Below are 12120 nucleotides of genomic sequence, written 5' to 3'. Positions count from 1 at the left end.
ATGTGTGTGAATACCTCTGCTAGCTGGTCAGCACAGGCCTGGAGTACACGCCCTTGTACACCATCAGGCCCCGCTGCTTTCCATGTGTTGATGCTGTGGAGGGTCCACCGCACCTCTGGAGTGTGTAGAACAAGGATCTGTAGGTCTCCCAACAGTTTGAAACCGACTGGAGGTTGGTTATTGTCTTTGTCAAACCAAGCAAAGAGGTGTTAACTTCCTCTGTTAGGTTGGCAGTGTTATTGGCTGGTGTATGCTGTGTGCTATTTTCCCTTTTGTAATCTGTGATGGCCTGGGTGACTTGCCACATCCTCCATGGGTTGGAGTTACTGCTGAACCCCTCCTCTATTAGTAGTTTGTAGTTGTGTTTTACAGATCTGATACCTCTCTTAAGGTACAATCAGCCCTGCTCTCCTCCAGGGCAAACTCTCCCCGCTCCATGTGCCCCATTCCACCTGCAGGTGAATCACTGATTTCCTGCCCAGCAGGAGTCAGCACGTGAAGATGGGGAAGTAGGTCTTAGAACCTCAGGTCATTAGCACCAATGCCCCCCAAGGCTGCGTTCTATCCCCACTGCTCTTCTCAATGTACACCAATGGCTGCAACTCCAGACATCAGTCTGACAAGCTCCTGAAGTTTGTAGATGACACCTCTGTCATCGGACTCATATCAGAGGGTGATGAGTCTGCTTACAAATGGGGGGTTCAGCACCTGGTTTCCTGGTGCAGCCAGAATAATCTGGATCTAAACCCCCTGAAGATAGTGGAGATGGTGGTAGGACTCAGTAGTAGCCCAGCCCTGCCCCCCCACACTCACACACGCACACACCCTGTTTGACTCTCTAGTTATCACTGTGGAATCATTCCATTTCCTGGGCACCACCATCATTCAAATATAGCTAAATTCCTAGTGCATGTAATGCACATGGCAATAGAACAATTTGATTCTAAAAAAAAAAAACCTAAACAATTAAGCTGCCCTAACAGCTAATGGAAAACAGATGAGAGGTCATTTTCTCCAGAATATGATAATATTCTTGAGAATATTTTGAATTTAACACTAGTTTAAATTCAAAGGTAACTTTAAACTGAAGAGGTTTGTCAAGTGACTGCACAAAATGCTATGTAACAGAGATTGTATATATCACATTTAAGTGCCTTCTGTATACGTGTTAATACATATAATAAATGACACGGAATTAGGTTAGCACCTGTATGATTTTTTGGAGAAGAGAAACTGGGGAACAAGTATTGCCTTGTTATTTTTGTTCAGAGTTGTTCTATTATTTCATTTGTGTTTTCTTTTATGTTTATTAAAATATAATCTTTTGTACACCATGGTGCCTTTCCACTCCAGTACAGTAGGTGGTCAAATTCTTCTGAAACATCTAATGCGAACTGCAATAAATCATAGAAGAAGTAGTAACAGGAAGTGTTTATAAATATGTAGTAAATGCAGTTTCACGTGAGTAGATGTCAAGTCAAGTCAATTTTATTCGAAGGCTTTGTGTCGTTCACCCTGGAGCGTTTTTGTTTTACTATTTCGGTTTTCGCACCATATGCTGTAGCGTTAGCATTATCGGTTTACGGATGTTGGCGCTGGGAAACGCTGTCTCTGTTGTCTAGTGTAAGTCAGTCACGCTGAACGGGCTTTGCAGCTGCCGCGCTCTGAATGGCGACCTAGCTACACATACTGTCTTATAGCTTTCATTTTTCGGGCAGCTGGATAGCTTTGCCTTTACTTTTGAATATTTCGTCGACAATGTCTCAACTTTTCGACTCTGAAGAAAACAGTCCATTGCTCAAGGATGATGCAAGCAGGTAGGTGCAGAGTTCACAAGCTTTTTTTCATTGATGATTGTTAGCTAGTTGGGTGGACAACAGCTGCTTGTTGACATTTTTTAAAGACAATTGGCACTGTTGAAGAACTGTCTCGTCTGATCTCGTGATGTGTTTTTTTTTTACGTTTGGCATCGACAGAAACCATTCAAGCTACAAAATCAACTTTCTTTCTTGTCCTCTTGTCTGTATACAGTGATGACTCCCAAGATGAAGATTACAAGAGCAGATGGAGGTCTATTCGAGTCATGTACTTTACTATGTTCCTTAGCAGTGTAGGTGAGGAGACGTGTACTTCCCCGTACTTCCACATACAATAAACTAACATTTGGTTGTAAGCAAAAATGTCATGTGGATACGGTTTATTTATATTGTGATGCACAACACGAGGTTATGACTCTTTAACAGCGTTTCACAGCTTGTTTCATGTCCTCTTTTAGGTTTCACCATTGTGATAACATCCCTGTGGCCATATTTACAGAAGGTAAGCACAGCTCAGAGCAGCATGACGGTCTGGACATTACTTATGCAATTTTAGGCACTAATGAGATTTAAGGATAGTTGTTGTAGGGTAAAGAAGATATGAAAGATGAGGAATATATGTCAAGTTTATTGTGGTAAAGTAGCTGTAAAATGAGAACTGTATTGTTAATGCAAAGATGCAGGAAGTTTTGGTCCTGCATGCACTAAAAATCAAAATAAAATTGAACTGGTAAATTGGAATCAAAGTACAGTTTGTTGTAATTGGATATGCTTTTCATAAACATATAGGAAGGGATGAAATTTGTAAGTGCCATTGAGCATTGATTAAAGAAGGTTTAAGTTCTGTGCTTTTATGTCTGAAAACTGTCACACTGGAGGCAGGAATGGAGGACCCAAATGCACGACTCAGACACAGACTAGGCTAGAACAATGCTTCAATAAAACAGAAGAACTTACAGACAGCAGGGAAGGCTTAAAACAGGGCGTGGCACATCTGGGAACCAAGAGTCTCTTGTGTACGTTTGTGTATCTGTGTGTGTCTATGTGACAACCCGACAAAGACGCCATGGCAACCAGAGGGAATATATAACCTGAGACAGTCAATCAGGGAAATGGGGGACAGGTGAGTCGGGCAGGGCAGGAACCGGCTCGCCAATTAGGGAATTGGTAACAGGTGAGCAGGGCAGGGCAAGAACAGGAACCGCAAGCCCAGTAAGGGGCTGGGGATCAGGTGAGTACCGCATGGGCAATCAGGCAAATCTGGGTAGCGTAGCGGTCTATTCCGTTGCCTACCAACACTGGGATCGCCGGTTCGAATCCCCGTGTTAAACTCGGGCTTGGTCGGGCGTCCCTACAGACACAATTGGCCGTGTCTGCGGTGGGAAGCCGGGTGTGGGTATGTGTCCTGGTCGCTGCACTAGCACCTCCTCTGGTCGGTCGGGGCACTTGTTCAGGGGGGAGGGGGAATAGCGTGATTCTCCCACGTGCTATGTCCCCGTGACGAAACTCCCCCTTTTCGACCAAAGTAGCTCTGGTTCAGGGACCGGTTCCGTTCAGGATTCTGAGAACCTTGGTGTTGTGTGGCGAACGGGCCCGCGCTTCGACCAGTTTTTAGCGGAACCGTTGTACGTCATCAACGGGGGACTCTGTGCGTTGCACACCGGATGTAAACATTAGCCACATCCCACTGAAACTAACTGGCTAGCAAGATGGAGCGCAGTGAATGGTCGCGAACTTTTGTTCTGTTGATTCAAATATTTACTTTCCTCAAAAAAATAAAATAAAAAAATGGACCGTCTACTGATAATGAGAAGACATAGAAGATTCTTACGTGCTATCTGCCGATTTCGCCATTATCTACCATTAGGCTATCTCCTCTCTTCTTCCCCTGGAATGTCACGCGCCCATTGATGTCGTCACGGTTCGCGCTGAAACATCTGCTATTTTTTTGGTGCTGGTTCGGAACTAACTTTTCGGGTTCGCAACCAATTTACTGTTAAAAAAAAAGGGTTTGCGAACTGACACCGAACCCGTTCCCTGTTGGTGGAAAGAAGCGAGATGGGAGGAAGCATGTGGTAGTCGGCAACCCTCCCCAGATCAGAAGAGGGGGTGGAGCAGTGACCAGGATGACTCGGAAGAGTGGGGTAATTGGCCAGATGCAGTTGGGGAGAAAAAGGGGGAAAATTCCAAATAGATAAATAATAATAATAATAATGGCAACACAATGTAGTGGTTAGTTCAGATATCAAATTAGTTCTGATGAACATGTTAACAGGGCTCTCAAGTTTTGAACTGAGTTCAGAGTGAGATTTTGGCGGCGGCGGTGGTGGGGGTTTGGTTGGGGTGGGGACGGGGGTCTGATCTGATAAATGACACATAAATTCGTACAAATAAAAATATTTATTTAATTCATCATTTTTTTAGTGCAGGTAGAACTGGTGACCTGAACGAGAACAGGAGAATGTCACTTAATATGCGCAGTGTAAACATGTGTAAACAGTTACTGACACTTCGGTTCTTCTTTAAAAAGGATCAGATGTCTTCATTTGCTTTTGAGAGGAATTTTCACCAACATTAAAGTTGTTTAATTATCAACATGTCTGAGCAACAATCGCAAATTAGCTAACATCACTTAACGCCAGAAATTAATATAATATCAATATCTTAGTTTAGTTTCAGGGGAAGTCATTTTAAATTCTGTGACGTTTGAAATGTTTAAACTTTAAATACTGACCGCTGCAGATTCTCCACCTCACAGACTCCTCTGCACCTGTTGCTAGGCAACACGTAGCAGTGTCACGCCATTAACATCGCTGATAAAGCAGCTGGCTTGCTTGAGATCGGTAAAAATATAATATATAACAGTTCAGCAACACGCAAACCTACCACAGAAAACCAGACCTTTTCATGAATTTATAACCCCCCCCCCCCCCAGGACATGTCCGGGGAAAAGAGGCCGTTTGGTCACCCTAAGCTAGCTAGGCTAGTTCACACACTGTGGTTAAACGAACTGCCTGGACACAATATTCATAGAGAGTAAAAAGAGACAATATTCCCCAGCAACGGAAATCAAATGATGAGATAACTTACTGTACACATAGGATATGGTCTTCTCCCACGTCGTTGTCGTCCTACTTCGGATTTGTGACTAAGTTAGTAGATAGCTGTCCTCTTCTGTCAAGTTGTTGTAGCGGGAATATCTAAATCTTACCCGGATACAGCAATGCTATTATTTGATTGGCTGTTCTGCAGCTATATTCTTTAATTTGATTGGCTGGTGCGTGGCAGGCCCTTCTCAACGCTATGGGGAATCCACTTGATTCCTACCTGTTCCACTGTTATAAAAAATAGCGGTGCAACTTGGTGGGCGTTACCCTGGTTCTCTGCGTGAGAAATACAAGGTGTGGCGTGTGAGCGTGTGAACGAGTTGAAATGCGTGTGTCTCACGCCCAATGCGTGAGACTTGAGAGCCCTGACTGTTAATACGGTGGAACATGTCCTGTACCTATTAACACTTTATTTTGGATTATTGTTTCTTGTAGGTTGATGATAGCTCCAATGCTACCTTCCTGGGCTGGGTGGTGGCAGCCTACAGCCTGGGCCAAATGGTGGCTTCTCCCATTTTTGGCCTGTGGTCCAATCGCAGACCACGCAGGGAGCCATTGGTGTGCTCCATCTTCATCAACATGTCTGCCAACATCTACTACTCCTATGTCTATCTGCCCAAAACAGAGAACAAATTCCACATGCTCATGGCCAGAGCCTTTGTGGGCTTCGGAGCAGGTACAGTATGGAGGCCATAGTGTGTCTGGTGTTTGGTCTTCTTAGAAGGTTTCCCCGTCATTTGATGTTTGGCAGGCACAGGTGACGATTGAGTATTTGGATTTAAAGGATCTGGGTGGCTGTCACACTTCCTGGTTTACTTGTATAACTGTACATATGGCTGTGCTTCACTATATGATGATAAGGATTATAATGTCTCCTAAAATATGTATCTCCTCAGTCAAGTGCTGGTCTTGTGCTTAAAGGTAACGTCGCTGTGGTGAGGTCCTACGTCGCTGGAGCTACGTCACTGAAGGAGAGGACTGGTGCTATGGCTAACATGAGTGCCTGTCAGGCCCTTGGCTTTATTCTGGGACCAGGTGCAAATGGCTGTGTTTTATACTCATTTAAGCTCCGATAGTTAAGTGAGGTTACAGTTAAAGACAGTGGTCATGGGATTACAATTAAAAGCTGCAACTATTATACCCTTTTTCCACAAAAAATTAGCGCGCATATGTGGGTTTTTTAAACATGGGAAAACCCTCTAAAAATAGGCAGTTGACTCCTTTCCCATTGCCAGTAGATGAGTATGCCTTTCTGTTTTTTTTTTTTCTTTTTTCTGGTGTGTCACGTTCAACGTCACGAATGCGCCGGGAAAGTGGCAAAAATGTGCATGTCTACCCGGGTGTCATGTTTCCATTACTGCCAGGTGGAGCTGGAGCCGATAAATACCCATGACTACTGCAGAGTCATTTGTCCTGGGACTGAATGCTGATTGTAACCTTTCCCACTAAAGACAAAAGCCCGATGTTGGTGGGTTTTTGATTCCCTGGTGTTAAAGTTAAAAACCTGGTTGACAGAAAATGTAAGTCAATAAAGGTTATAGGGTGGATAGACAAAAACGTCTCCTCGAAGCATTTTGTTCCTCCCGCAGTGTCACAATTTAAAATATTTTCATTTAAATTATATTTAAACTACTTATTTTTTTGAAGATCCTCAACAAAAAATAGTGGTTGGACAGGGCATTTTTTGCCTTACCTGCCCCAGACTTGATTTTGAAGATTTTTGTCTTTTTCATGCATCAGCTCTGCAGGCAGGCCTCTCGTTTATTGGTGAGCATGGCGTGACTGTGAAGATCATTGACCTGCAGCTCAACATGTACACTGCCCCGGCTTTACTGGCAGCAGTCTTTGGTGTCATCAACATCCTGTTGGTTATACTGGTGCTGAGGTGAGGGGGTCCCTTGAGTAACTGACTATTACTATCATGTATCGTGTAGTAACTGAATATTACTATCATGTATCGTGTGTGTTTGGGAGCATGTTTTCTTGAAGTGACCTAGATCTTCCTACACAGATCACAGCAAGGATGGGTTAATTTGAAGTAACTGAATTTCCCCAAGGGGATTAATAAAGGAGCGGCATGGTGGCGCAGTGGTTAGCGCGGTCGCCTGACAGCAAGAAGGTCCTGGGTTCGAACGCCGGGGTTGTCCAACCTTGGAGTTCATCCCAGGTCATCATCTGTGTGGAGTTTGTATGTTCTCCCCGTGTCTGCGTGGGTTACCTCCGGGCGCTCCAGTTTCCTCCCACAATCCAAAGACATGTAGGTCAGGTGAATCAGCCATACTAAATTGCCCCTAGGTATGAATGTGTTGGCCCTGTGATGGCCTGGCAGCCTGTCCAGGGTGTCTCCCCACCTGCCACCCAGTGACTGCTGGGATAGGCTCCAGCATCCCACAACCCCAATTGGGATAAGCGGCTTGGATAATGAATGGATGGATGGATGGACCTAGAGCCAAAGATCGTCTTTCTTGGTGCTGAAACAGTATGAAATAGAGTCCCATGTCTGTCCAGACTTAATTTTGGCACATTTTGAATGTTGAGATATCTGATGTTTTCTTTTTAAGTTACCTTTATGGGGGTCAAAAGTTATGTTTTCTGATCCTTTGTTATTGCTGTTTAAGTGATTAAATCACTAATATGCTCAGCAAAGATGTTGATTCTTCTTTCAGAGAGTATCGTGTCGATGACCATGGGAGGCACATTCGAGCCATCAACTACACATCAGAAGGTATGCGTTCTATTCTTAGTGTTATTTGAGATTTTCGCTGTCCCTTCAAAAAAAAAGTTTAGTCCAATAATTTAACTAAATATAGTTTACAGTCCTTGAAGCCAGATATTAGGCAATGTTTTGTGTAGTATGTTCATGTGCCCCATCTTTCCCCTCCTGTAGATAGAGAAGACATTAGCCAGGAAACCGAAGACGACATTGACCAAATAGCAGTCCTTACCTCCAATATCCTATTCTTCATTGTCATGTTCATTTTCGCCGTCTTCGAAACGTATGTATGCGGTATGAACATGGGTAATTTCAGAATGACCCAAGGTATTTCTTTGTAGATAACTCAAGCCCACCTTCAGTGTATACGCCACTGTGTAATGGTGTAATCTGGCTGTATGTTTGTGCATTTCTTTAGAATCGCCACACCTCTGTCTATGGATATGTTTGCTTGGACGAGAAAAGAAGGGGTGCTGTACAATGGCATCATAATCTCTTGCATTGGATTTGAATCCATCCTGGTGTTTCTAGTTGTGAAGGTAGCTTCTCAAAGGTACCCGGGCATTTTTATTCTGTGGTGCATGTGAATGAATGGAAAATTATAGTACAATAATAAAGCAAACTTCAGTTTGCCAAGAATCTGTATTAACAAGGGCGGTGTTTGTTTCGGTTCAGGGTTGGGGATCGTCCCATATTGCTTGCAGGCTTGACCATCATATTCGCTGGCTTCTTCATTCTGCTTCCATGGGGGAATCGGTACCCTAAAATCCAGTGGGCAGGTATGTGCAGGTACAGGTCTAATTTCCCACATTTTTAGTGATTAGTTGGGTAACACTTTATTTTAGGGGGTCGAAAATTACCTAGTATTTTCCTAGTAATAAGGTGGTAATTATCAAGTAATTTCATAGAAATAAGGTTGAAATTACCTTGTAATTTCCTAGTAATAAGGTGGTAGTTTTTACAGGTAATTGTACAGCTAACCCTAACCCCAACCCTTACCCTAATCCTAACCCAAACTACAAAGTAATTTCAACCTTATTTCTAAGTAAACCTAACCCTAACCCAAATTACAAGGTAATTTCAACCTTATTTCTAAGAAATTATGTGATAATTACCACCTTATTACTAGGAAATTACTAGGTAATTTACAACCCCCTAAAATAAAGTGTAACCATTAGTTGCAGCACGTGTAAGGTTAGTTTGGGGTTTTTCCCCCTTTTTGAGTTAACTGAAATAACACAATGCCATTAAAACTGTTAGTTTTGCTATATGCACATCAGATTGTAATTTTTGTGTAATATTAGCGGTGAATTTTTGTTCTGAGTGTGGATTAGGTCATTTATTTGGATGTGCACATTCATGATGTGTCTTTTTATAAATACAGACATCAAGAACAACTCAATGGTCAATGAGACCTTTGACCCCAAAATAGCCTCCAATAGTTCCTTTGAGCCTACTGGCTGCCCAGTCGAACAGACCTGGTGTCAGTATGTCCCTGCCATTCACCTGGCCCAGTACATCACCTCTGACATCCTCATCGGGATGGGCTACCCAGCCTGCAATGTGATGTCCTACACACTATATTCCAAAATACTTGGACCAAAGCCGCAGGTAAGAAGGAGGCGATTACCCAAATGCTAGGAAGTTGGGCAAGTTGGCGGAGGTCGTTTGTCTAATGCACACTCTAAAAGCTTATCCCTGGCTTTAACAAAACTTAATAAATGACCAACTTAAAGGCCGATGAAATATTAAGGGTACTTGCGTGTGCATTTTGGCTTTGCAGTGTATTCATGCACTGACTGCAGACTGGTTGTGGAATGGCAATGAGCTCATGGAGATGCATGGCCTATGTTGTAGCTTAACAGAGATTTCATGTGGTGGGGTCTTCTGTTATTGCTTGCTTGTCAGTACAAATTGGAGTTTTTTTGTAAGACTCTCCAAGGTGAAAAGCCTTTAAAATATTGCCAAAACATATTTTGGATAATGATAGTGTGCTTTAAACTTCTGTAATGTTTACATTTTTCATTGTATCTTTGTAACACAAATAACTTCTCTGTGTCAATTTTTTGTGTATATTAAAGTATAGAAAATGTGCATGTCTACTGTCTCTCTGCAGGGCGTGTACATGGGCTGGCTTACGGCCTCTGGCAGCGGGGCACGGACGTTGGGCCCTGTGTTTGTCTCTCAGGTCTATACCATCCTGGGGCCACGCTGGGCGTTCAGCCTTATCTGTGCAATGGTGTTGGGTGCCATTATCCTCCTGGGCTCGCTCTACCACAGACTCATTGCCTTCTCTGTACGCCATGGGAGAATCATGGAGTAGCAAGCGGGGCTCCCCCTCGCCATATTAAATTGGACGAGCAGGGAACCGTTTCCTCTTCTTGGCTCGCATAGGTGTTGTTGATATTTAAGGCTTCTTTTTGTTGTTACTGTTGAAGTGGTAACTGTTAGGAATTTCATTTTAGAGTTTGTGACTCAGGGTTGACCTTCGGACTGTTTGGCAGAGGTGGAGAGATAAGACCTGGCTCCCTCCCCAAGAGCTGAGCAACGTTCGCCACTTTGCATGTCAAAAGGAAGCTAAGCAAGCACCACAGCTGGTCTTTCACACTGTGGAAGAAGCCATGACATGGACCAGTTAAACTGAATAAGTGGTACTAGTTCTAAACTGATGAGCTGCAGAGTAATATATGTTACTGAATTATCATAACCTCTTTTACCACCTGGCACATGGTTGCATATAACTTGGTTCTAAGGGTAAATTTAACTTCACATATTTGAGCAAACAGTATTTTAAGTATTTGGAGAGTTTGACAGACTTGAAACAGTTTTTAGGTCTGTGCATTTGAATTATAACGTTGTTGTGGAATACAGAGGAATGTGGATTGTGTATCAATCTAATCTAATTCTCTAATTCAAAACCATACAACCTCAAGTTGTTCATCAAAGACTGGATATATTTCTGCTGATTACCGAATTAGGTTTGATTGGTCATACAGGGGGTAACTTTGAGAATGTGTTGAGTGAATCGATCATGGTTTTTAATGTTGTAAATATGGAGAGTTGTAAGGAATAAGATAAGAAATTTAATTTATGTTCTGTAATTCTTGTTCGTCAAGAAATATGATACTCCATGTTGAGAGACGTTTTTAAAATCTAAGCTACAAATAAGAACGTTTGAAAATTCAGCTAATCCTTTTCGTTACGGACAGTTTGCAAGTTTTTAATATCTATTTTCATGAACAATTTTGGTTTTGTACACCTACAAGGCCTTCCATGACTTTTGAAAATAACGATAATTTGTTTGCACATCTATGACTAACCAAAGGCATTATGTTAAAAAGAATAAACGAGGTCTCAATTTTAACATGACAATTATAATTTTCTTCATTCTATTTCACATGGATTGAGATCATCTTTCACTGAGAACTGTTAGGCTCCTCTACTCTGGCAAGAACTACTAGATTTCAGAATCAGAAGTATGTTTATTGGCTATGTAGGTTTGCACATACATTGAATATGACTCCGGTTTCATGGCTCCCTCAGTGCACTTAACATAGAATAACAACACTACAACACAGCAATCTTCAGATATATAGTACACAAGGATTGACTTATACAGGTGAAATAAGAGGTGATAAAGTGCAATGGTGCAGAGAATATATCAGAGATGCTGAAATAGATGTTAGCAGGTTACTTACATACATGCCTGAGGTAGATGGACATGACAGCATACCCGTACCAGCGTACAATGTACAGTACAGTATATACAGCGTACCAGCATACAATGTACAGTACAGTTTATACAAAATGGTTGGATTTATTTGACAGTTTTAAGCATTCATTTGAATGACAGCCCACAGAATGAAACTTTTTATATCTGGTTGTTTTGGGGTACAGTGCTCTGGTGATGGGTCTACAGTGATGTTGCCTGCCTGTTACCTTGGAGGTGTTTTAAGTCCTGAATGGAGGGCAGGTTGGCACCAGTGATTTTCTCTGCAGACTTAACTGTCCATTGTAGTCTGTCCCTTTCCTGTTTGGTGGCTGATCAAAACCAGACAGTGACGGATGTGGAGAGGGCAGACTGAGTTATTGCAGTGTAGAACTGAATCAGCAGTTTCTGAAGCAGGTTGAATTTCTTGAGCTGGCGGAGAAAGTACATCCTCTGCTGGGGCTTTTTCATGATTGTATCTATGTTTGATGCCCACCTTAGGTCCTGGGAGATTGTGGAAGCCAGAAATCTGTGGGTTTTCACTGTAGACACTACGCTGTTGAGTATGGTGGCGGGTGGAGAGTATTGGATGAAGAAAAAAGGGAATTAATATCAGCACTAAATGATGGAAAACACAATATTACATCGGGGAGTCTGCTAGGAAAGACATCATGGAAAGTAGGCATTGTTAAAATTAGTTACTTAAAATAACAGGAATAATGGAGTTAATTTGGTCCCCCCCCCCCCCCGCCAATCTACTGCTCCATACTCCTG

At 42.6% G+C, this 12120-nt stretch overlaps 1 protein-coding gene across 1 annotated transcript; it reads left to right on the top strand.

Moving 5' to 3' along the window:
- The first annotated feature begins 1440 nt into the window (after positions 1 to 1440).
- Positions 1441 to 10995, top strand: mfsd8 (major facilitator superfamily domain containing 8). Its single transcript, XM_056300426.1, has 12 exons — positions 1441 to 1817; positions 2032 to 2114; positions 2276 to 2319; positions 5360 to 5600; positions 5846 to 5959; positions 6665 to 6809; positions 7591 to 7649; positions 7812 to 7920; positions 8056 to 8190; positions 8313 to 8416; positions 9022 to 9248; positions 9754 to 10995. The coding sequence occupies exons 1-12, from the start codon at positions 1759 to 1761 to the stop codon at positions 9958 to 9960; spliced, it is 1527 nt and encodes a 508-aa protein (XP_056156401.1). The 5' UTR covers positions 1441 to 1758; the 3' UTR covers positions 9961 to 10995.
- Positions 10996 to 12120: the final 1125 nt, after the last annotated feature.

The sequence above is a fragment of the Lampris incognitus genome, chromosome 20 (assembly GCF_029633865.1).
Source record: "Lampris incognitus isolate fLamInc1 chromosome 20, fLamInc1.hap2, whole genome shotgun sequence".
In the NCBI taxonomy this organism is placed as follows: domain Eukaryota; kingdom Metazoa; phylum Chordata; class Actinopteri; order Lampriformes; family Lampridae; genus Lampris; species Lampris incognitus.
This window is presented reverse-complemented; position numbering and strand designations above follow the sequence as displayed.